This window comes from Vombatus ursinus, unplaced genomic scaffold (assembly GCF_900497805.2).
Source record: "Vombatus ursinus unplaced genomic scaffold, bare-nosed wombat genome assembly UNPS02014770.1, whole genome shotgun sequence".
Taxonomy (NCBI): Eukaryota; Metazoa; Chordata; class Mammalia; order Diprotodontia; family Vombatidae; genus Vombatus; species Vombatus ursinus.
In genome coordinates this window covers 22,066,577-22,092,133 of record NW_020954548.1, presented here as the reverse complement: position 1 = coordinate 22,092,133, position 25,557 = coordinate 22,066,577, and the positions used below count along the sequence as shown (strand labels likewise).

General features: G+C 37.1%; 1 protein-coding gene across 1 annotated transcript in view; it reads right to left on the bottom strand.

Annotated features, from left to right (window-relative positions):
• PTPRD (protein tyrosine phosphatase, receptor type D) overlaps nt 1–25,557 on the bottom strand; it is a 462,091-nt gene that overhangs the window by 339,214 nt on the left and 97,320 nt on the right. Inside the window, exon 2 of the mRNA XM_027863069.1 lies at nt 7,010–7,155. Coding sequence (XP_027718870.1) covers nt 7,010–7,155 — 146 coding nt within the window. The remainder of the gene's footprint in view (nt 1–7,009; nt 7,156–25,557) is intronic.

Genomic DNA, 25,557 nt, shown 5'->3' with positions numbered 1-25,557 from the left:
TACAGTGGACCACATTACAAGGAGTCATCCAAGTTTTGCCTGAAGTCATAGAGAAGAAAAATTCACTCCCTTCTGAAGCATCCCAGTTCACTTTGGGGTATGTCTTATTGCTGTACTGAGTATGCAGAGGGAAATAGTGTGGGATACTTCCAGACAGGTAAAATGGCGCCAGTGTGAGGTCTCTTGAATGACATGTTAAAAATTTTAGACTACTTCATAGGCTAGAGTTAGTAACTGATTGGTTTCAAGCAGTGTAATGACACAACTTAATATATTCATAAGTAAGACCAGTCAAGTATTCTGTGAAGGATGAATTATGAGGGCAAAAGAGAATATAAGATCTCACTCTTTGTTGTTGTTTTATTTTTGAAAAAATACAGCTAAAGAGCACTTGATTTGGTAGAGGAAAACATTGCTTTAAGGATCTCCATCAAATTTCATGTATGTGTCAATCAATAAATAACTATTAACTGCCTACTATGTGTCTAGCACTGTGCTAGCCACTGGGATATATACATATACATATACCAAAGCAAAACCATTTTTGTCCTCAAGAAACTTATGTTCTACTAGGCATAGAAATAATATGAGATTTTGAAAGATGTAACAAAATTGACTTTGTTTAACAACTCTGGTAATTAATATCAAGTGAGGTACAAAATAAGGAGACATAATTTCATCAGAGATGGGAGGGCTTGTTAAGAAGCTGTATAATAGTCAAGGTGGGTGGGAATGATGGCCTGTATTAAGGTGCTAGAAGTGGGAAAAGTGAGGGGCAGACAGAAGCAAGAGATAATACAAAGGTAGAATCAATAGTACTTGGCAAGTACATGAAAAACAAAAACAAGCCCCCCCCCAAAAAAGCAGCAACACAATTCAAACATGGAGGATTGAATGGAAGTTATTGCCACCCACAGAAACAGGAAATTCAGAAGAAGAGAAAGGTTTGGGGCAAAGAAAAAAAACTCAGTTATTAAGTTTTAGAGGTTGATGAAACATTCAGGTAAAGACATCCTTCAGGCAGGGGCAGGAAGAGGACTGCAGCTCAGAAGAAGAAAGAGGCCAAGACTGGTAACACAGATTTAGCAATAATTGTTATAGAGATAGAAATTAAAGTTATGAGAGTGAATAAATTGATCAAAGAACAGTACAGAAAGAGAAGAGGACCACAGACAGAATTCTGGGTAACTTAAAGCGAGATAGAGCCTAAGGAAGGAAGGAAAGAAGGAAAGAAACAAAAACTGGGTGAGTACTATGTGCCAGACACCACATTAGGCACTTTACAAATATTATCTCATTTGATCCTCACAAGCAACCCTGAGAAGTAAGTGTTATTCCTATCCCCATTTTAAAGTTGAGGCAAATAGAGGTTAAGAGAATCACTCAGGGTTATACAGCTAGTTAATGACTGAGGTTCATTTCGGATTCAGGTCTTCCTGATTCCAGGCCCAGAACTGGTTAGCTACTTCTAGGTGAATAAGTAGCCAATTCAGAAAGGAGACAAAGACTAGTTTGACAAGGAAGAGGACAAAGCATCTCTGAAGTTAATAGAAGAGACATTTGTTGCTGTTGTTGTTAGCACAGCTTCCCTGAGAGACAGAAAGAAACAAGGTCGAATGTTACAAAAGGTCAAGAAGGAAAGAGGCTCAAAGATGGTATTGTGATTAGGAGGTCATTGGTGATCTCTGAGCTATCAGTTTCAGTGTTATGAAGGTGAGAGAAACCATCTTTGAGGGGAATTGTGCAAAGAATGGACAAAAAGAAATTTGAGGAATAGAGTATATACAGATTTTTTAAGAAACTTGGTCATGTAGGGTATAGTAAATGGATGGAATAGAAGGGTCAAAGGAATTATATTTTTTTCTTTTTTAAATGATTGGAAAACTTTGAGAACATAGACTGAGAGAAAAAATAGTAAAGAGAAAGAGGCTAGATAGATGAAAGAGGAAGGATGAATACTGGAATAAATTTCTGGATGAAACGGGAGGTAGTGATGACTCAAAGGCATAGGCAGAGGGATTAGTATTAGCAAGGATCATGTCTTCTCTGAGGTAAGGAAAGAGACAGAAAAACATGAATGATGTCAAGAAACTTTGAGATGTGCTATCACCTCAATTTTCTCAGGGAAATGGGAGGTTGCTTATAAGTATAGGGAGTAAAGTTATGATTAGGGGTTTGAGAAGAAAGAAAAAGTTTTGGAATGGCTACAGTGGGGAATGAGAAAGAGCCAGTTAAGAGTAGAACAGGAGGACTGCTGAGCAGCAATGAGGGCCCCACAGAGGTTATTCATGCACAAGAAATTTATAGTGAGTGAAATCAGTTCAATTTCTTGACTTTCTCCAGCTATAATAACTATACATTTTTCTGAAATGACTTTGTCAAAGAAGGCCCCAGTGCTATTTTTCACATAAGCCCACTTCACCCTACTTCTTCATTCACGTTCTGGAAGATGCCCAAAGGTTCACAATTTCGTCAAATGCCTCTATTTGTTTCTAACATTAATTAAGTACTACATTTAGTGTGACTCCATTGTGCCCTTTAGGGTGGAAAGGAATATCTCAACATGGGGTTTCATTTTTATATGAAACAGAACCAGTCTGTACCTCACAATGAAATGAATACAAAGTTTGTCAAATATCCCAAGATAATTAGAACTGCTCCAAAGCAAGCTATTGCTGGTAACGAGGTTTTTAATTTTTTATCAATTTACTACGAGCAGATAAAAACTTCTACAATTCATTTTGTATTTTTGGACTTTGACCTGTCTGCTTTCAAATAATGTGATAAAATCCAACAAGGAACATCTGGGTGGTTGGGGGAGGGGAAGCAATGCATCCCATACATATCTTTATTCTTCCCCCAGCATATATTCTGCTATAATGCAGGGATGGTCTTAAGAATTAATTTACATTAGGTATGTCTGTGTAACCCTCATTAAAGAATTATGTACTGAGGGAAAGGTGCACTTTGAAAGAGTTAGTCAAGGATTTTTCATATTGCTATCTATCATTTAATGTTTTTTTTACAAGAGTTCCTATAATAAAGCCATGTTCACTGTCAAGCAGAGTGATAGATTATACTTTAAAAGGAATAAACACACACACAAACACACACACACACACATATGAAAACTCATTTCTGTTTGGAGCACACAAGAAACTAAATATCCCTTTTGTTTTTTCACATAAAGTACTAAGAATTTTTAGCTAATTTAAAAAGAACTTTAATTTTATTAGAAATGCAGCCATATAGGTAATTTGGTAAATTCTGCCAATATATTTTAATACTCATTATTTGCACACCAGAACAGAGATTTCCATTTTCCTTTACGTAAGGAGTAAACTAATAGTATCTATATTAGAACTGTATAGCTCTGTGTAGAACTAGGGAGGAATAATTAATTTTAAATGTGGCAGTTACAGACCTATTTTTAACCAGAAACTTCTCCTACTATGGAAATTCTTCAATTAAGACTGTCACAAGATTACTCTTCTATTACTGGTGGCAAACAGAGTCTATTAAGATTACTTCGGTAATTCAAAGGATCTGTGACCTCATGTGAGTACTCCCTCAAATGTCTTCTTGTCTTGGGTGACTCTCGTCTCTGACTTTCCTGAAATCCTCCAAAGGGGAGAGTGGGGTCAGGAAGCAGTCCGTACAATTTGCTCGTGGCCTCTTTCTCCGTCTTTCTGCATTGCATCAATACCAGCAGAGAAAGTGGACTGTGAAAGTTATCTCTTGTTCTCACTACATGACCAGTCCACACCCTTTTGCTGTCATTTACATTAGATGACATTTTTTACACTTCTAGTATAATTCTTCACCGGTCTCAACCTACTTATAACTACAATGTGCCTCTTCAAGAGTCTTTGGGAGACTGACAATTTTAATTTAATTCTTTAGACATTTAATGTTCTATGACAATAACCATACAGCATCACCAGAAGAATATCTATGTTAAAAAGATGAATTTTTGTTTCAAGGAAAAGCTTGGAGCCATTAAAAAGACCTATAATTTTCCAAAGACAACTCAGATTATTGTCCATTTTCATTTTCTGTCCCAATTTCACACATTGCTAGACCAGATCTATGGATTATCAATCCAACTGCATATCATTCTCTAGACAATGGCCATTCTTCATCTACTCGGTTTTCTTGTAGACAGTTAGGCTGAGAGTTTATGGAACTCATCTGGGTGCCTCTGCAATGCTGTGCGCCTTGATGGAAAAAGCACAATGTAATTGGCAAACATGAGTTATCTGGAGAACTATACAATTTAAGGAGTATCTCTCTTCCATTTAGACCCAATGCTGCACATCTTCCATTATGATAGAAAACACCTCTCATGAATGTGTCTCCCTGTTTTATGCCTCACTTGATACTAATATTCAGAGAGATAATGAGCAAAGTCATCTCTATTGTTATTCCTTTCAAGGAATCTTATGTGATTCTGATATCTAATAGCCTGTAAGGTCCTTGAGGGCAAGGATAGTTTCACTTCTGCACTTGTATTCCAAGTGCCTGGCACAGTACATGGCACTTCAGTAAGCATTCAATAAATGGCTCTTAGTTCATTGAAATATGCATATGGTCTGGAGAGCCTTTAAAGTAATGTTTTGTTCTATTAAATCAAATGCTTTTTTATAAAAAAAAATAACACAAACTGGGATTTTGTATTCTCTATGTGTTTCAGTAATTTATGTGTCTACAAAAGTACTCTGCTGTCATTTGCAAAAGCCTCATTCTTCCTTTACACGCCTTCACTAAAGATGATCTCAATATGTGTGTATGTACATTAAGCTCATATAAATTTTGTACAGATGAGAAAGAAGGCTGGTATGGATTGGTAGTTATTAATATTTTCTTGCTTAAATTTTTTTTCTTTTGGTAATAAGTTCTGTCTTACGAATTTTTCCAAGCATTAGGCATGTTCCCTTCCTTCAGATGTTTGTATTTCTCTCTCTCTCTCTCTCTCTCTCTCTCTCTCCACACACACACACACACACACACACACACACACACACACACATACATTCACTCTGAATTTTTTCTACTGTAAACTTTCAGTGACAGGATTTTGAAAAAGATCATTCACTTAGAAAGACGAATCATCGAAGTTAACCTGGAAAGTGGGTAGAATAGGCCACAAAAGAGCACTCACTGAGCTGTCATCTTAGATTTCTTAATGAGTAGAACGCTAGAATCACTGATCAGACCAGAAACTGGAGCTTTTAGAATGTTAGAACTTAAGGAACCTTATATATCATCACCTTCATTTTAAAGAAGAGAAAACTGGGACTCACAAAAAAATATGTCCAATTTCGTAACCTCTCCCAACTGTGCACAGGAAGCAATCTCAGTCTGATGTGGCCCATGGAAAGAAGCATATATGCCAAGGGCAAGATCTAGGTGCCACTGAGACCAGATTCCTACTAGAAGGGGAGACAGCCCAAATGATAGCTTACAATGAGAAATTAAGAAATAAATTTCATCTAAAAGTTAGAACCAGACTTAAAAATAGCAAATGGATTTGATTCAGATGATCCTAAAGGTCTAATGAGGACATATAGGAACTGGTTAAGAGCAAGCCAGTACTACACATTTATTGAGTGCCTACTGTATGAAGAGTCCTTTGCTTAGTCCTGGACAAGATAAAACATAAGACATGGTTCTCAATTTCAAGGAGTTAGCAATTTCATAGGGTGATGCAACATAAACAAATAACTATGATGAACTATATTTGTGAGAGATGTATAAGAGAGGTACAAAATGAAGTGCTATGTGAGGTGTAAGAAGCCATTAGGGAAAACTTCCTGGAGTAGGTGGCATTGGAATTGGTCTTTAAAAGGAAGAAAGGTTAACAATTCAATGGGAGAAGAGGGGAGGAAGAACTATCAAGGCACATAGAAAAACAAAAGACAGAGAGGTACAGTAGCAGATGTAAATCACATGCTCTGCAGACAAAGAAAGCATTTTAGTTTATCTGAAGTATAGGCTATTTGGAGGGGAGTCATAAGAGATAAAGCTGGGAAGATAGGAACCAACGTATAGGGCCTTCCAAGAAAATAACTCCCAAACCACCCATACAAATAGTGACTGTAAAGGAGAATATTCTCAAGTTCATGGGAGAGATTTTTTAACAGCCAGATAGAGAAGTGCCTTCTCCACAGCAGGGTCCTAATACCATAAGGTAAACAGTTTCTAAAATGGACTGAGAATAGTAGCAGCCTTGCCAAAACTGCAAGCTTGATCCCACAGCCACCTCAGAGAAGCTGTAGGTGGTATGATTCTGAAAGGAAAAAAATAAACACTAGAAGAACGGATGAGATCTTAAATAATTAGAGTGAGAAGACCAAAGCCTGCCTCCAATTGGAACTTTGATTTGCAACTGAAGACCCATGGTTACTTACCTTCTACGGATTTTTAAAACTGTTGTAGTTTTATGATTTTTTTTCCTACTGTATTATTCTATGTCCTTACATATTCACTGTAATTACCATGACAATGTTTCTTAGAACACCTAAAAAAGTTGCATGTTTATTTCAGAGGAAGTAGGGTAAGGAAAAGGTTGGAAACCTTTGATGCAAAGAACAATTGGAAACAAAGGAAAAGGGAGAGGCAATGATCTTTATTTCTCAAGGAAAGTTGGTGTGAAACATGGTAAGGCAGAGGAAGCTACGAATCACTGCTCAGGTTAAATCATGGGCTACATTCTTTTTCTTGACCATGGATTGAAATGATTTAATTAATAGAGCTACTTCATCTGATCTGTTAATTGGCAATAAATACTCTAAATTTCTGTCAGAGTACTACCACTCTTAGCCACATTGCTCATTCCAGCACACAGGACAAACAATTAAAGACAACTTCCCCATAGGTCGATTGGTCTTTGGTAACTCTGGCTTGTTTCACTTGGAGAAAATGAACAAGCAGAAACCAAACCCAATTTTTAAAAGACCTTTTTTTTTCCTTTCCTTTTCCCAGAGGAACAGAACAATGGACCTAATACCTCAAATCTCTGGTTGCTGACTTTTTTTCCCTTTTTGTTCCAGACAATTTTCGGTCTTGGGTCTCCTGTTGCTTGGCAAATGAATGAAGCGACTCCTCCAGAGACCCCTGTCTGGTCAACGGGAGTTCGAGTAAATCTTGGAGGTGCTGAAACAAGAATATAAAGAACGCCATAAGATGGAGGCTAGACACAATCATCTCTACTACTCTCACCCACCCTCCTAAAAAAAAAAAAAACCTCAGAGGACAAACTACAAAGACTACAAAATTGGGAAGCAGTAAGTTACCTTTGAGGGTAGTTTACAAAGAAGAAGGGGGTAACTTTCAGGTCAAGATATCTGTTAGTGCTTTTATTACTGAAATCTGTATTAAGGCAGAGATCCAATAACATCCGAATAGCAACATCACACATTAATTTTTATCACCATTATAAAAAAATCCAATTTGTCCTCTGTACCAAAATGAGCTCATCAATCAAAGTGAATAAAATTCTAGCTCCTTGCTTTGATGCCGCTATCAGGGCATGGCCAGAAAGCAGTCTTGCTACTTCTGAGCTATTAAAATTAGTGACATATCAGATAAATCCAAGAAAATTTTAAGGAGGCAAGAAATTACAATGCCAAATTAGGAGGTCTGACCAGAAACAGAAATAAGGAGTCTGTGGTAGAAATGCCCTTTTGCCCACATATGGCAAGCTCCCTTACCTGAAATATAATCCCCAACTTGCACTAAAGGAGAAAAGGTCAATAAACCTTAAAGTTCATGGATGATAGCAATTACATTTTGGTTTGTTTAGTTGTTTGTAAGGAATATGAGAATGGAAGGGGAGAGATATAAGAATGCAAAAAAAAAACATGGATTACAAGAGATCAAAATGGATTTTTTTCATTTAAAAATCCTCTTAAGTTTCCTAAGATTTGCCACCATTCTGTCTACATTTTTTTTTAAAAATACAACTTTACCATTGCTTTCATTTATTTCAACTGATCAGTTTTTTTCTTTATTTTCTACCATCATCTTTGTTACTATCTTATTTTTTAAGAAACAGATCTAAGCAAATACCTTTGTTATATATATGGTCAAAGCCAATGATTGAATAAGAGTAAAATAGGAAAAAATGGCTAATAACTCTTTCATCCTAAAACAAGGGGCCCACTTACTTATAATAAAACTATCTCAAGGTGGCTTGAGATAATCATTCTGACTGATTTCTGCTCATAAAGCTTGCTGTCATCATACTTTGCAGGAATCATAAATAAAACCATCAATTTAAGACCTAGAAGGAGCATCCAACGTTGGGTGCTCTGCCCAAAGGAAGGCAAATTTTGATGGCTGAAACCTACATAGTTATCTTGGGGTGTACTGGCTGGATTTCTTCCTTAAAGACCATGCCTTAAGCCCAATTCACTCAGGCTGTCATTGACTGGACAACAATAGGTCACTGCCCAAGCACCACTTACTGGTTACTTTTTGAGCCCTCCTGGCTCAGAGTGAATGTGACTAATAATTGTTTCTCTTTTGGCCAGCAACCCTGAAGGTGTTCCCCTCCCAGTTTGACTTAATCACCTAGGTGATGAGAAATCTACTATCTAACAAAGCAACCCCTCTACTTTTAGAAAGCTCTGAATGTCTGAAAGGGTTTTTTTTTCCCTTCTCATTACTGATTCTAGTACTGTCTTTTGGGACCAAGTAGAAAAAATGTGATCCTTTCACATTATAGACCTTCAAATAGATGAAAAGAGCAATCATCTCTTCCCTGTCTTCTCTAGGTTAAAAACATCAAATGCATTTTACGTATGCTTTTAATTATCTCAGTATAAGGTGAATTTGAATATGTTCACCTTTGGTTTCCCACCTTTTTGGATACACTTTGCAATGTCTTTAATAACACATGATGCCAAGAACTTAACATGACATTCTAGGTATGGACTGACTAGGACATATGTTTTATTTTGGGTACTATATTTCTATAAATGCAAATAACCCATGATTGTTTTGGATGAGTCATATGGTTGACTCATACTGAGTGCATGAGAAGTTGATTTTTTCAACCCAACTGAAGGACATTACATTGATCTCGATTAAATTGTGTCTCATTAATTACAGTCAACTATTTTAACATACCTTTGATGATACATACATAACCTTTGAGGATGCTCAGTCTTTCAAACAACACATTAACCACCCCTCCCAGCTTTCTGTTATTTGCAAAACTGATTAGCATGCCATCTATACCTTCGCCCAAGCCAATGATGACAAAATTGACCAGAACACAATGAAGAAGACAGTCCTTCATATTCTACCACAAACTCTTTGGCTTGACACCAATCTTTTAATTAATATGCTTTAGGCCAAGTGTTTAGCTTAAAATCCACTTATTTATACTATCACTGAGTTTTTGTCTATCTTGTCCACAAGGATACAGTTAGATAATTCATTAAATGCTTTGCTGAAATTCAGGTATACTATGTCAAAAAACATTTCTCTGATTTAGCAGTATAGGAAACTTATTAAAAAAAAGTTACTCTGGCATGACTTGTTTTTAATAAATTGGTTGGTGTAAATAGGCCCACCAAGCCCCCTCCCCACAAAGTAAGAGGGCTTAGTTCCTGGCCAATGAGAAAACTATTGTCTGGAGTGAAAGAAGAATCATTTAATTACGTGCACGGATGTTCCCTTTAATGAGAGAAGCTTCTGGATACAGAAGTGAGAGCAGGCTTTGTAGTTAGTAATTGCCTACCTCCTCCCTTGTGGATCAGGATTGGTCCTAATCCTTCTGGGTTACAATCTTCCTTATATGCCCTGTTCATATATTTTACATACATGTGATCCCCACCCCCTAACATACATTTTGTGCCTAAAATTGTGTTATTGCTCCCCTGTAGACAGAGAAGATAATATTTATGAGACTTATTAAGCCTGTATACTAGCAAAAAAGTCAGTGACCGTCCTTTGAACCTGACCAGTTTGAGCCAGTTGCAGCCTAAGCCCCCTTTATCAGAAACTCAACAGTTAGCCAACTTCTCCTTCTAAAAGCTGATTGGTCAATGGTGCTTGCTACCTTAATCACCTTGAAACTGCAACATTCTGTGGAAACCTATTTCGTATTAGTATTTCTCACATTGGTGTTAGTTTATTGTAATCAATTCTTCTCATATTGAGAACTCCCTAACTATCCCTATAATGCTTTGCAGACATCTCAATTGAGGAGTAGATATAATGTTGAACTTGGAGTCTTGGAAGATCTGAGTTCAGATTCAGCTTCAGATGCTTGGTAGCTTTGTGATCCCTAGGCAAGTCAGTTAAAATCTCTTTGCCTCAGTTTCCTCATCTATAAAATAGGGATAATAAGAACATCTACTTTATAGGGTTGTTGTAAGGATTCAATTAGAAAACAGATATTAAGTGCTTTACAAACTTTAGAATGCTATATTCTATTATTATCATTATTATTAAATTTGGCCAGAAAATTATATCATTTTTACCAACCTATAGCAGTGGAAAAAATAGCTTTTATTAAAACTGGAAATTTTTCCATCTAATCCATCTAATTCAAACCCCAAATTTTAAACATGAGGCCACTGAGACCTAGGGAGATGAAATGACTTGTTGCCCTTTTGTTAGTAACACTTCCCTTATACTACTCTTCTTTTACCCTAGAAAGTGTGTGACATCTTAAAAAGAGCCTTGGAAACTTGGATCCTCCTCTTGCCCTTAGGTAACCTTGGACAAATCACTGGAGACCTCTTAGAACCCTAAGTACTTTCTGTAGAAGATGGACATTGGATAGGATCATCTCTATTGTTTCTTCTAAATGCAGAATTCAATGATTTTTATGTTTTGCTTCCATTTTAAAAGAGCATCTTTTCCAGGTTGGTACCAGCTGAGATGTATTAACTTTCCTATTATCCACATTAATTGATTAAAACTCTCTGTGCTGGTGAGAAGAAAGAAATCTCAGAGCTCCTGAGCCAGGACAGACGCATAAGAAAAGAAAGGGACCTTCAATCACGCTGATTCCTTTTCCAGACCAATTCAAATACCTTCCTAGATAGTTCTCCTGTAAGATTTATAGGCAGAACTGCAACCAAAGAGACAAAAGTCCACAAAAGGAAGGGGCATGCATAACAAACTTTGCATATAGATGCCCATTTTCTAAATACAGCAGCAAAATAGTGTCTTATATATTTCTCCAGCCTTCACTGCACTTTTGCAACCATTGAAAATTGATGATTAGCATTCACTTGTTAATGACCAAAATCTAAAGTATAATCATATAATTAAAACTCCTAGAGATTCCTTTTTAAAAACAAAATATGTATATATCATATATACAAAACTTAATTTCTTACAGCCACTGTTTTTGCCATCCTTAAATACCTTTCTCTGTTTTCTTCTCCTACCTTTCCCAATGTCTTAAATGGTAGGTGGGTGGATGGTATGGCCAAGCTTTAGGGACAAACCATTCTAATTTTTAATCCCTTTTCAAGACTGTATTATGAGTTGAATTCTTCCACCAAATTTTCTCAAAAGAATAAAATGATAGAGAAGCTAGGACATTAATGCACCTCTACTTCTCCACCTCACATACTCTCCTTAAACCTGTTGCTATTTGGTGTTTATCCCCACCACTTTGCTGAATCGCTCCTTTGATAATAACCAATGATCTTTAAGTCAGAAAATCTGATTTTTCTCTGCCCACGACTATTTTAACCTTTCTACACCAAGTGATCACCATCATCTTTAAAACTTTCTCCTTCCTGTGCTTCCATGGCAAGGCACTGCTCTTGGTTTTCCTCCTATCATTTTCATTGCCCCTTTTATGCCACTTTCGATGTTTTCTTCTCCTAATCTTTCCTTCTAAAGGTAGACCTTCCCCAAAGCTTGGTTCTTGAACCTTTTATCATCTCACAGAAAACTCTCTATCCCAGTGACCTCATTCATTCTCACTGCTTCAACTAGCAGACTTACATGATTTTCTCTCAAATCTATATTTATAGTCCTGACCTTTCTCTAGAATTCTAGATCGGCATGCCAGTTTTCCCACCCTGTGGGCCCTATGTTGGTTGAATTTTTCCATCAAACTTATAAGAAAGATCAAAAAGGATGAGAAGTCGTGACATTAATTGTTGTTTGTTCTTCATTTTTGAAGAGGACCAATGACACATCCCTGGGACATTAATGTAATCAATGGCTAGACAGAAAAGTAAATGATCCCCAAGATATTTGCTTTTATTAGATGTATTTCATGTCTTAAGTAGAAAGGTAATTAGGAAATAACCTGTGGGGTTTTGAAGAATTCAATTTAATACCGAGGAAAGACCCAAAACAGCCACTTGCTAAACATTTGACAAAAGTAATAGCTAACATTTCCATTGTACTTTTATTTTATGAAGTGCTTTATATTTATTATCTCATACTCTGAGCTCCACAATAACCTTGATGAAGTAGATGCTAATATTATCTGCATTTTACAGATGAGAAAACTAAAATAGTAGTGAAATAATTTGCCAAGGGTCACACAGTTAGTTGGGAAACTGAACTGAAGTTGTACTGACTTCAAGCCCAGTACCTGATTATCCACTATGCCACCTAGCTTCCCACTTAACCATCCTGCTAACACCTTAAACTGAATATATCTAAAAGAAAAATTATTTACTTTCTCTCCCAATAGACTCTCCTTCCTGATTTTCCTATTTCTCTTTTGAGCCTATAATCTCTTACTAATCAAATGCAGAGTACTGGAGAGGTCAAATTACTATAAAGCCCCCCAAAGTCAGTTTTCTAAAGGCAAAGGTGAGAAACTAGGAAGTCTTAAGTCTTCTCCTTAGCTTTTTACTAGAACTACACCTCCCTATCCGTCAAAAAAGAGTATTAGGGGGCAGTTAGGTGACACAGTGGATAGAGTACTGGCCCTGGAGTCAGGAGGATCTGAGTTCAAATCCAGCCTCAGACACTTGACGCTTACTAGCTGTGTGACCCTAGGCAAGTCACTTAACCCCATTGCCTAGCCAAGAAAAAAAGAAAAAAAGAAAACAGAATATTAATGTTTCTAGGTTTGGGGTATATATATATTAAGAAAAAACCCTCCTCTGTGATGTTATGGTAGTTTTTGAAACTTAACTGATTTTTTGTTTATCATCTATTGTCTTCTACCCCATTTATCAACTCCTGAAATCGAGATGATATGTATGAGCCAGCAAAGTGATCGGAAGGTTTATCAATTTAGAGTTGGAAGGGACCTTAGAAGATATCTATCTGGCTGAACCTCTTCATTCACAGATAAGAAAATTAAGGCTTAGAAAGGCTAAGTTACACAGCTAATAATTGTCAGGAGCAGGTTATGAACCCAGGTCATCTTGACTCCAAGTCCAGCACTCTATGAACTACACCAGAAACCTTGACATTAAATCATTAATAAAGGCTAACTCCCCTTCCCCTACCAAGAAAAAAATAAATTCCCTTCTTCCTCCCACCCAACAGAATAACATAACAATACAAGATATCTTTTCTCTTTGAAAAGGGGTTAAACATTCTAGAATGGGTGTCCCTCAACCCTGACCACACCATCCACCCACGTACCATTTTAGGCACTTGGAAAGCCTGGAGAAAAAAGCAGGAAAATGTATCTAAGGATGGCAAAGAATACAATACATGATTTCTTTTTCATCTCAGCTTCATAACAACAGGGGAGGAATATCTATATTTTGGATCTATATGTTCTATGAAAATACTATGTAAGAGAGACACACAAATAGTCTGGAGATGGAAAGAAAGGTCAAGAATCAAGAGAAATGATATGCACTAAAGAAATCTATTCAGGAATAAGACAATAATCTCAGGGCTAAATGATCAAAGCCATCAGTTTCGACCAAAGTGATGAAATGATCAGTGGAGGGCCTAGTATGGTATGAGGAGAGAAGAAATGTCACAAGCGGCAGAAAGTGAAAGAACTTCAGCTTCTCAGACCCCAGGATTCTCATAGGTGCCCTTCCGTTATCATGGTACAGTTAACTGCCTTTGTTATCTGCCTGTAGCTGCCAACTCTTGGCTTTGCAAAACGGATCTATTCTCAAGGCAGGTCTGACAAGTGAGGAGTATGATCTTTTATTGAACTAATGCAGGGCGCTGAGGTCAAATTACCCTCCAGCCCTGAAAGTCTATTTTCTAAATGAAAAGTTGAGAGACTAAACATGCATATGAGTCAGGGGAGAAGCATGGCTGTAATTCCAGAACTCGTGAGTCACATGAAGCTGTCTGTTTTCAAGGACTTTGCATTCTCTTGATGCATCCAGTAAATAACCAGTGGATAATCACCTCAGAGCTTGGTTGTGAGGAAAGGACTTTGTAAATCTTAAAGCACTTCCAAAATGTGACTGGTTGCGTTTGGGACAAGTTATCTGACCCACAGCTTCTGGAGAAAAGCATGAACCGTTCAAAGGCTTTTCATTAGAGTGTCCCATGAGATATTCATGCCAATTAATGTTATTTTTTGGGGGGAGGTTGTCAAACTAGACCTCAGTTTTTGGGCTCTCTACTGGTAAATACAATTATTGGAATGCCATAGTTCTTACTAATGTTAGGGCAGAGTCGATTCAGGATCAGCAAACTATTTATAACCTTCCCTGACAAACTGCTGAGTTGAGCTTTAAAAAAAAAATAAGAAAACACCTAGACCATACCCTTCATTAAACAGGCCTAGAGATCAATGTGCGAGGACTTTTAATTCCATAAATACCATTCAACCATGGAAAAAGAGGTGTGGTAGATTACCAGAAACATTTAGAAGTATGATCTTTTCTTAAACAGCCTGGCCACTGGTGTGTCTTAAAACTAAATCATACCAAAGATCACAGGATGCAAAGATGGAAAGAAGGAACTAGGTTTCCATTTGTCTAATGTAATTCTAATGAATAAGATGCATCTGTGGACATCAGGAAATGTGGAGCGTGGGGAACAAAACTAACAGTCTGTAACTAATTGGCTTTGTTTCTTTTAGCTGATTAACATTTCTATAAATAGTGCAATTTGTTTTTAAAGGGGATATTTGTCATAAGAAAATACTTTAAATCCTCAAAGAGGAAGGCTTAATCATGGTACAGGCTAGTTTAGAGAAAAACAGTCAGCATCTGCACCAAGTTAACTAAGGTCGATAAATGTTAATTATGTGCCTACTATGTGTCCTGTTATTGACACTCTTTTAGGAATTTTAATATCCATAAGAATATACAAATAGCTCTGAATTTATGAAAAGGCTATATGCCAAATGTTCACTTAGACGTCAGTGTTTTCTCATAGAAGCATTATTAAGTTTGCTAGTGAACACTCACAGCAGATCACACACTTAGAGAGATCACAGTTTATAAAATGCTTTCCTCACAACCACTTGTGAAGTAGGTAGGGCTAGTATTATTTATTACAATAAGGAAGCTGAGGTTTACCCAAGGTTACACAGTTAGTAAGTGGTAGTCAAGACACCAAGTCAATTCAGTATGTTCATCCCAAGTCCAGTGTTCCTTCCAATACAATGTTTTACTGTATGCAGTCTGCTTTTATATGCAAGGATGTTGGCTACCTCTCCCAAGTGAAAATTCTTGAATAGCCCCTACGGCAGGGACACTTGCAGGGTCCTGGAATAACCTTCCTTTTCACTTAGACAATTGTCAATAGACTCCAAGCTGACCTCCCAACAATCTCCCAACTACTGTCACTTTTCCTTCTAATCAACACATTGCAACTCTTATCAGACTTCAGTGTTTCAATGAATGGGTCTATGACTTCATTGGCAAGATACTTCCTTCACTAGTGTTAACTGAGACTCGTCTTTTCATGCTTCCTAATTCCTGTAGATGGCCTCCTGTACATCCTCTGCAGGGGGTCCACCTAACCCTGCCTCTACAATGCTTTGTGATAATTCTGCAAAGTTTATACAGACTGCCTCTCTGTTATCTACCTGATGATCAATTTTTTTAAAAAAGGCACTAGATTTAAAACTCCACTAGAATTCTATATTAGTTAAACTTGGAACAAACTTCTTTTCATGTTTTAAGTGAAATAATACTATTGGAAATTCGATTGCTTTCATCCTCCAAATTTTCCAGTATGTTTGTTCATAGCTTGATAAACAAACCCTATAATAGGGACCATGTTACTACAATATACAGTGCAACTGGACTACATGAGGACTATAGTAAAACAAATACCTCAGTCAGCCATAGACTTGATGAAGAATGAATTGTAATGAAGTAAGAGCTTTATTTGCTTCTATCCCAGGGCTTAGCACAAGATTAAGAAGGAAAATGGAATGACTTCAAACTATGTGATGGAAACCTTAGGCAAGTTAACTACACCCTTCTGTTCCTCAGGTTCCTCCATCTATAAAACAAAGAATTAGACTGGATGGTCTTTAAGGGCCTCTTCTGCAAGATGCTTTTCCTTCCTCTGCCCACCCTTAATGCCCGGTGCCTCTCTTCTGAGATTACTTTCCATTTATAATGTATATATCTTCTATGTACATAGTTGTTTGTATGTGATTCCCCCAAATTGGAATGTGAGCTCCCTGAGGGCAGGGACCACTTTAGCCTTTGTTTGTATGCCCAATGTTTAGCATATTGCTTGGCATATAGTAAACTCTTAAAAAATGTTTCTTGATTTGATTTGACTCCATGCCTTGTTTCATTAGGTGCTATGACTTGTCAAAACAAAAGCAAAAATATTCATCATTGAATAGCACCTTCATTTGCTAAGTATGTCTGAACTTATGAATATTTCTTTGAATTGGGGCTAGTCTTTGGACAACATAAATACAATCCATAAACACACTCATCCAGGAAGCCTCTCCTGCTTGCTAGCTGGGCTTACTAAAACTTCCTCTCCACTGGCACACCTCTGAGAATCCAGGGTTATCTTTATATCCTGGGGAGGCCTGACCTGAAGGAATGGAACATAATCACTTAATAATCCACTACACTATAAAATTTTTCTGAGCTATTGATAGGAATCACTTAGGCCATCTGACTTAGGCCTAAGATAGTTACAGATTCTACGTGTTTACAGACGTGAAATTTCAGCAAGGGAACATAAATGGTCCAAATTCGTTCTTAGATACAATCTATGAATTTGTGCTTCCCATTCCTTGTGGCAGACTCATGCATTCTTAATGAAAATATGTAACTAGGAGTGCTATTTAGTCATCCACTCAACAGTTTTCACTTCAAGCCCTGGGGTTTTCTTGCTAGCTATTTATACATTCAAAATACACAGACTATGCACCAGTTTACATTCAATAGAGTGATGAAGGTACTTATGCAGAAACAGATGAATAGCTACGTATTACACACAATTTCCCTCTCTCATAGAGTGGAGATGCAGCCAAATGACATAAGATTTATTGGCTATTTTATATTTCCTCTAAATGGTAATATACTCAAAAGGCTATTAAACACAGCCACAGTATTTGACAAAAAGCAGTCTTACAGATCCCTCAACATCCTTTCGGTAGATCTGGCTTTCAAAGCTGACTCATTTACATCCTTCGCTGCTAATTTACTCATTAATCATAATTTATCACATCAGTTACGCTGATCATCACTATAAGTAATCATTTCTCCTTAATTCTAACCTGTACTTAGCATGTACCTGCAAATTGGATCACAACGAAAAGTTAATTGGTTTCTTATTTCAAAAAGGACAAGAGAGTAAGTTTAATGGAGGAGGGTAGTAAGGGAGAAACAAAGAAACACCTTTCCAAAGTGACTTTTAAAATCCCAGTACTCCATATACTACTTATTAACAACATCATATTAACAATGGTGAACAGGGTGTATACTTGAGGCATCATAGGGTGGTGGAAAGTAATTTCCAGATAGAGTAAACCTAATAGTATTTATATAATTAAATAAATATCCTTTCTTTTTTTTTTCTCCTACATTTCAACATAACTCGAATTACAGCAATTGTACAGGTATTATCAGAATTTGGAAAAGACAGTAACAGTGGTTGCTCTGTCTTTAAAATTGACCAGCTTTTCAGAAATTTTATATATAATATTATCATAGCAATGGATCTATAGATGTAAATAATCTTAGAGGTCACTTAGTCCAAAACTTTGCCCACCCCCATATTATAGATGGAAAGCCAGAGAGGAGGAAGGATTTTCCTACGGTCATGGAAGCAATATGAGGCAAACGGAGGATTCAAACTCAGGTCTTCTGATTCCAAATCCAGAAATCTCTCCAGTGAACCCTATAACCAGTGTTTGTACTTAGGGTTACAAAACCCTTGGAGGAAAAAGTAGTTACACAATTAACTTATAGAGATAACAAAAATGTGTGTGTTCACAAGGTCATAAGACAGGCAAAAGTGCTGCTGTAAGACAGAACATATGGTGGGTTTTATCATATGTAAATTATTTTAGATAGAGAGAAAAAAAAACATGTATTATTCAGATTCTTGAAAATGTTTCTATAGAAATAGATGTTGTGCCAACCAAGCTGGCAAGAAACATGCAGGCATCATGGTAAGACCAGTGTTTAAAGCTCATTACCATAAACCTGAGTACAACAATGAGTAGTGCCTTTGGGATACACCATCTGTATGAAAGTGGGGAATATTTCCAACTGGACAACTCTTAGAGAAATGTTCATGTGACTCAATTCAAAAAGCATTTATTAAGTACCTACTACATGGAAGGCTCCAAGGATATGGAAGACAATATGAAACAACAGCCCCTACTCTCAAAATTCTTCCACAGAACTTGAGGAATACAATATCTATCTTTCTTTTTTAGACTCTTCTAGGCTCTAGTACCACTTTCTTTAAAGGGCTTCTCCCGCAGGCAAGTAGGTGGCTCAGTGGATACAGCACTGGCCCTGACATCAGGAGTACCTGAGTTCAAATTTGGCCACAGACCAAACACTTGACACTTACTAGCTGTGTGACCCTGGGCAAGTCACTAACCCCAATTGTCTTAAAAGAAAAAAAAAACAAAAGACCTCTCCTGATTCACCCAATGTTACCCTTTCCCTATCCCCAAGCACATCACTTTGTATTTAATTTGTCTATATACTGCACTACTTAATTATATGTGAATATTCTGTAAGCTCCTAGGACAGGGGCTTTTTTATTGGTATCTTCAGCACTTAGCACAGTACCAGTTACAAAAAAGATAATTAATGCTTAATTAATTAAAGGATGTTCATAATAATTTGAGAAGACAGAGGGATGGAGCACTAATATCTAAGGAGACAAGGAAAGGACTTGGCCTATGAGCTGTGCAGTAGAGAGAGTGCTGTAGTGAGGAAAACCTGAGTTCAAATCTGCCCTCACTTGCTAGGGTGACCCTGCGAAAGTCAGTTTAACTTCTGGGTGCTTCCATTTCCTCAACTGTAAAATGGAGATCATAATTGCACCTACCTCCCAGGGTTTTAGTGAGGATCAAATGAAATAATATTTGTAAAGCATTTAGCACAGTGTGTGGCTCACAGTAGGTGCTTAACAAATACTAATCTCCTTCCCTTTCCTTCCCCTAAGCATGAAGAAAACTAGAAATACTGAGAGATGGGAATGGGTTCCTGGGTTGAAGAACAACCTATTCATGATTTTTGTAGCAAAATTTCATTGTTCAAACATATCCAATATGTGTAATTCTCTTTTTCAAGGTCAACTGTGCTACTGTTTATTATTTTATAAATCAGTTTAGGAGTCATTAATATTACAGAACTGAAATTTAAGAATATTTCAAAGGATCAAACTGCATCAAATGACAGTGCTTATTTTCTTTTTTATCTATGAAGCAAAGAAAATAAAAAAGAGCAAGGTAACAAAATTTATCTCCTTGTAAAATCATAATGTCTTTTGTGAAACTGACACACTTGCTCTCCACTTTACATCAGCAGCTTTGCTTGGTTTGGACTTTACAGAACATGAGGCCCCATCCAGGACAAGCAGAACTCCTAAAATCTCATCATCATGCTGACTGACTCAGATTCTGATGCTCAACGTGTTTTCAATTCCCTCTCAAACTCTCCCATTTGACTGGAGGGCTGGAGGGTAGAGGACTAAGCTCCCCATAGAGACTTCCTTTGGAGAGAACTGGAATCTGAACTTTCCAAGTAACTCCACTGTTCATTTCCCAGTGATGTAGCTCTGTTTGGTTTCAACTCCAAAGAATACCATGCCCCTGCACCAGGTAATGCTTGGTCACCTCCCCTCCACCCACTTTTCCGCTTCTTTTTATGTGTTGTCTTCCCCCATTAGAGTGTAAACTCCCTGAGGTCAAAGACTATCTGTTGCTTATTTGTATCTCCGGTGCTTAGCTATGTCTCACACATAGTAGGAGCTTAATAAATATTTATTGAATTGAATTATTGGCCTTTCTGGTGTTATTGAGTAAACATATAGCTATGTGTTTTGTTTTTGAATATATAAAAGGAGATAAAATATCAATTGCTTTCTTTAAAAGGTTGCTATAAGAATCAAAAGATACATATATATATATATATAATGATTCAAAACCAACAGTAAAAGTAAAAATGACTCATCTCTTTATAGTGCTTTAAAGTTTACAAAGGGTAAATGTTATTACCCCATTTTACAGATAAGGAAACTGCTAGAAAGTACAAGACCCTGTGCCCGATGACTAGAAATTCAGAATCTTTCCATTATGTTACCGTCTTGTGAAAAAGCCTTGAACATCATAAAACATTTTATTAAAATAAGCAATTGGACACTACAATCTGAGGGCCTCGCCCTAACGCCTATCTCTGGTATTTACTTTGCTGTGTGGATGAGCAAGTCATTTGCACTGCAACACATATTTCTTCCTCAGTAAAACATGGTTAAAAATACCTGTGCTAACTATACCTCACAGGGTGTTTGTGAAGAGTTTCTTTTATAAACCAGAAAGTGATATGGATATGTTAGCTATGAATTCTTCAAATGTTCCATCATCTCAGTGATGTAGATATTCTATCTACCAATACAAATTACAACCCTTGCCATATCTTCTTGCCCCAGACAGTTCATGTTCTTCCACAGATCCTTCATAGGCTATCTATCCAATGTGCTAGAGGTCTCATTCTGGCTGTTTAACACATCTTGGGTACCAGTACAAGATGTGAGCTGCCTGCCCATCTGTTATCACCCTCTCAAATTATACAACCAACCCCACCTCTCCTTCTTGTCATAATTTCCTGGATGATATTCTTTAAACCACTTCTCGTAAGCAAGTCACAATTGAAAATATGCCGGGCTTGCTTCAGCAGCACTTGCACTAAAACTGGAGATGTGCTTCATCCTATTTGTGCCCCCCATGTGTTCCTTCATTGCCTTGTGGGTCATCTATTACTTTGGTTCTTTGGAGATGGTAGCATTTCAAGATTCACAACCATGTTCCATCACCAGGACAACATTTGTGTTTAAAAACAAACAAACAAAGATAGATGTTTAAAGTAGCTATGCTACTGAGACCACCTAGCATTTACACTTCATAAATTAAAAGAATATATGTAGATGTGCATATATATAGTATATATACATACATATGAATTACGTACACATATGTATATATGGGTATATATATATATATGTATACATTAAAAACCACAAGTACCTTTAATAGCACTTTGGATGTGTTTCATTCAATTTATATGTTCTTAAAAAGAAAAGCATTTGCTTCTTTTCCCAAAATCTCAAAGCCAAAATATATTCAGCAATAACTTGGAATATTTCCTGAGATTCTGACCCTAGCATGTACAACTATCAGGTCTCTTAACTTTATGTAGAAAAACTTAGAAATATATTTATTTACAGGTTTGCTTCTTCTATTATTGAACAGCACTGACAGTCATTACTAGAAATTCACAGAGTATTTTACAGTGTGTAGAAATGAGATGGAAATGGAAAAAGAGTCTCTTAACACGCTACTTGAAGCTTCAAATGGTAGGGACTCACTGCCAAATTCAGCATTCTCAAACACTGGATTGTCATCCTCCCAAATGAACATTCTCCTCTCTGTTCTATTCGGGGGTACAAAGTATGAAAGGCATGATAACAGGTCCCATGTTAGGCTGTGAAATCATACTCAAATAAGTGACTACAGTGTAATAATAGATGATCACCCAGGGGCATGAACTGCCATGTACTACAGAGATAACTCAAGTTGACATTGGTATCCAACTTAGGAACAGAGACTATTGCAATATTCCTGAGTTTGTAGATGGGAATAAATTCTAAAGGGAACTTTAATAAATTGGCCACTAGAGAGAAAACATAATCCAATACTGTGATTTTCACTTCCTTTTTAATTTTTTAAAAGTCTCTCCACTGAAGAACCCATATTAGCAATACTATGAATTCATGTTACATCCAAACAGGAAAAAACAAAAACTCGTCACCTTCTTCTTGTGCTGTGCTGACTAAAATACTCATGAAAGTGTATGCATGAATATACCCTCACGCACAAGCTACAAATTTAGATAACCGTCAGCAGAAAGGCACTCTTATCCACTTCCTCCCTGAAATGATTTAAGCTCTGGCCGGTCCTTCTGCTCCAGTTTCTGAACAGCATCAGATTATCCAGATAAGCATTCATTCCGCCTCTCTTGATAAGTGAAATAAACTGACACTTGAACCTCTATAAGTAAGTCAGGCAGTACGCCTGGAATACATGAACAACACTGTTCAGTTGGTCTAATTTTAAAATATCAAGTGCCTAATTTGTATCCCTGGGCTGTGCAGACCCCAGTCCCAGCTCATTTCGTTGCCGATTATGCATGTTTCTAGAGAAACACATTATCTGAGCCCCAGGAACATGGCAGGCATTCCAAAGCAGCATAGACAGTGAAGGCTGCCATTTGCCAAGGACCTTATTTTTTTTCCTTTTCCTAATTTACAACTCATATTATTAAGTGGGAAAACAAAGGATTTTAGAGGGTTTACCCACATTGAAAGAACCTCTGTGAAAAACCTGCAAATGAGCTTTTAATTACACTGTTTACCAATATGCTTAGACGGCAAGTAGAAATAAACTGAAACATTTCTTGCTGTGGCTTTCTCCAATTTAAGCTGTTGCAGGCAATATCAGAACAATTTAAGTTGGTTTCATGACAAATTATTAGGACACTTATTTTAGAACTAAAACCAACCGGTAATTATGGGCCCTGGCACACAGCGATTGTTTAAAGGATAAACAGAAGCTGAGGCTGACAGCTGATTGGCCTCACCCCCTGCTATCCTTAGAACACAGGCACAGATAGACAAGGCCTCCAGCCAGATTCAGGTACACTTCAGCCATTCTTCTAATCCAAAAGAGGCATAATACACAATTCATACTAGGGAAGATTGAGAAAGCATTGCTATTATTCCTAGCACTATGGTTAAGGCATCTACAGACAGGACACAGAATGTCATTTTCTTGGACATTCCATCATAAAATGGGAGTACCCTGAAATCTTGGAGAACTCTCTCTCTCTGTCTCTTTCTTTCTCTCTCTGTCTCTCATACACACACACACATACACACACACACACACACACACACATACACATGCACACACAAATATATCTGTGTTAGCTAATGCATATATGTAGGGCAAAAAAGAAAATTCCCTCCTTGGACATGTGTGTTGTGAGCATATGTGAATATGTCCATAGGCACATATGTGGAATCTGGCTGAACTTAATCTACCTGAATTAGAAAAAGGGTTTGCAGATAATCCTGTGTTAAGCTTCCATCTAGTCACAAATGAAAAGCATAAACCTTCTTGGATCTAAAAGGTTAGTGATGTGCACCATTTCATCCCTCCAAAACATTACATAACCCTGTCATATCCACTTATTTAATGAAAGAAAATTTGGTTTTAAAGCTCTCTGCTGCTCCTTTTTCAAAATTTAATGTCTGCAGACTGCATATGAATTATTTGGTAACTGAGAGCTGAAGCTGCTTCCTAACGTGTATTTCAAAATGCAACTGGAGCCGATCTCTTTTCCGAATAGTTGAAGTAAAACAGGAATTTTTTTTAAGAAAAAGGGGAAATCTAAAGGAGTTGGGTTTCAATGATGATTAAATATGTCTGGTTTTCACTGAGACACTAGAAAAATACCCTTTAGAATACTCACAATTTAATAACAACAGGTAGGAAAAGACAAAATAAGAATTTATTAACTATTAGGTGAAGCATTTACAATATTTATAGTGAGGCAATTTATACAGTCATTCCCCTATAGTATGGAATTGAAGTTAAGCCACAGGCAACTTCCAAGTAGAGAAGCAACATGGTAAAGGAGGATGAGCCCTAGATTTAGAAGCAAAGGGTTTGGGTTCAAGATCCAGGTTGGCTTCTTTCCAGCTATGTGACCATGGGGAAACAACTTTCCTTCTTGGGTCCTCAGAGAGCAAGACAGTTTCTAAGGCCTCTTCCAGTTGCACTCTTCTACAATGTTACAATTCTATAATTCTCATTACATCAAAATTCACTTAAATAATGGTGGTGGAGGAGTATGGTATAGTGCAGGGGTGGGGAATCTGCAGCCTTGAGGTGTGGCCTCCTTGGGTTTGGCCTTTTGACTGAGTCCAAGTTTTACAACAAATTCTTTTATTAAGGGGATTTGTTCCGTGAAGTTTGGGTTCAGTCAAAGGGCTGCACTTGAGGACCTAGAGGGCCACATGTGGCCTTGAGGCCATAGGTTCCCCACCCGAGGTATCACAGTGTATCCATAGAGCTCTAGACTTATGGTCAGAAAAATATGGGTTTGAAACCTATCTCAGATGCTTACTACTTGTGCAATCTGAGCAAAGCACTTAACATTCTAAACTTCAATTTCCTTATCTGTAAAATGGGAATAATAATAGCACCTAAACTACTGGGTTTTTGTGTTCATCATATGATTTAATGTATGTAAAATGCTTTGCAAAATTTGAAGCTATAAATACAAGTAAGCAATTATTATTACTCTTCCTCAGAACTGCCACTCATTAAAAATAATAATAATAATAATAACTAATGATGCTGATGGCCCAAATATTCTTCCTAGGTCCTTCATTCCAAGAGATAGTGTCATTAAATTCAAGCAGAGATGCCCTATCCATAGAACTGTCCATGGTTTTAGAGATCATCCAGTCCCATTCCCTCATTTTGCAGATATGGAGACAGAACCTCATGAAGAGATGCATTGGGAAATCACATCCAAGGCATGGATTTGACAAGAGCGTAGACTGTCAGGTGTAAGTTAGAGATCATCTAATTCAATTCCTTCATTGTACAAAGAAAACAAAACTAAGATCCTGAGAGGTTCTGACATGCCCAGTGTCACACACTGCTAAAGAATTAGAGTTAAAAATACAGGTCTCCTGGGCCCCTTTTTAATGATCTTTACACATTACCAGCTTAATATAAATGGTCTATTTATATTTTTTGGCTGTGTCCATATACATACATGTGAATGAGAGGTAATATGGAGGGCCTCAAATGCAGGAAGACTTACCTGTGTTAGAGCCTTGACTCTGAGATATTTTAGCTTTGAAACCCTAGTAAAGTCACTTAACCTTTTA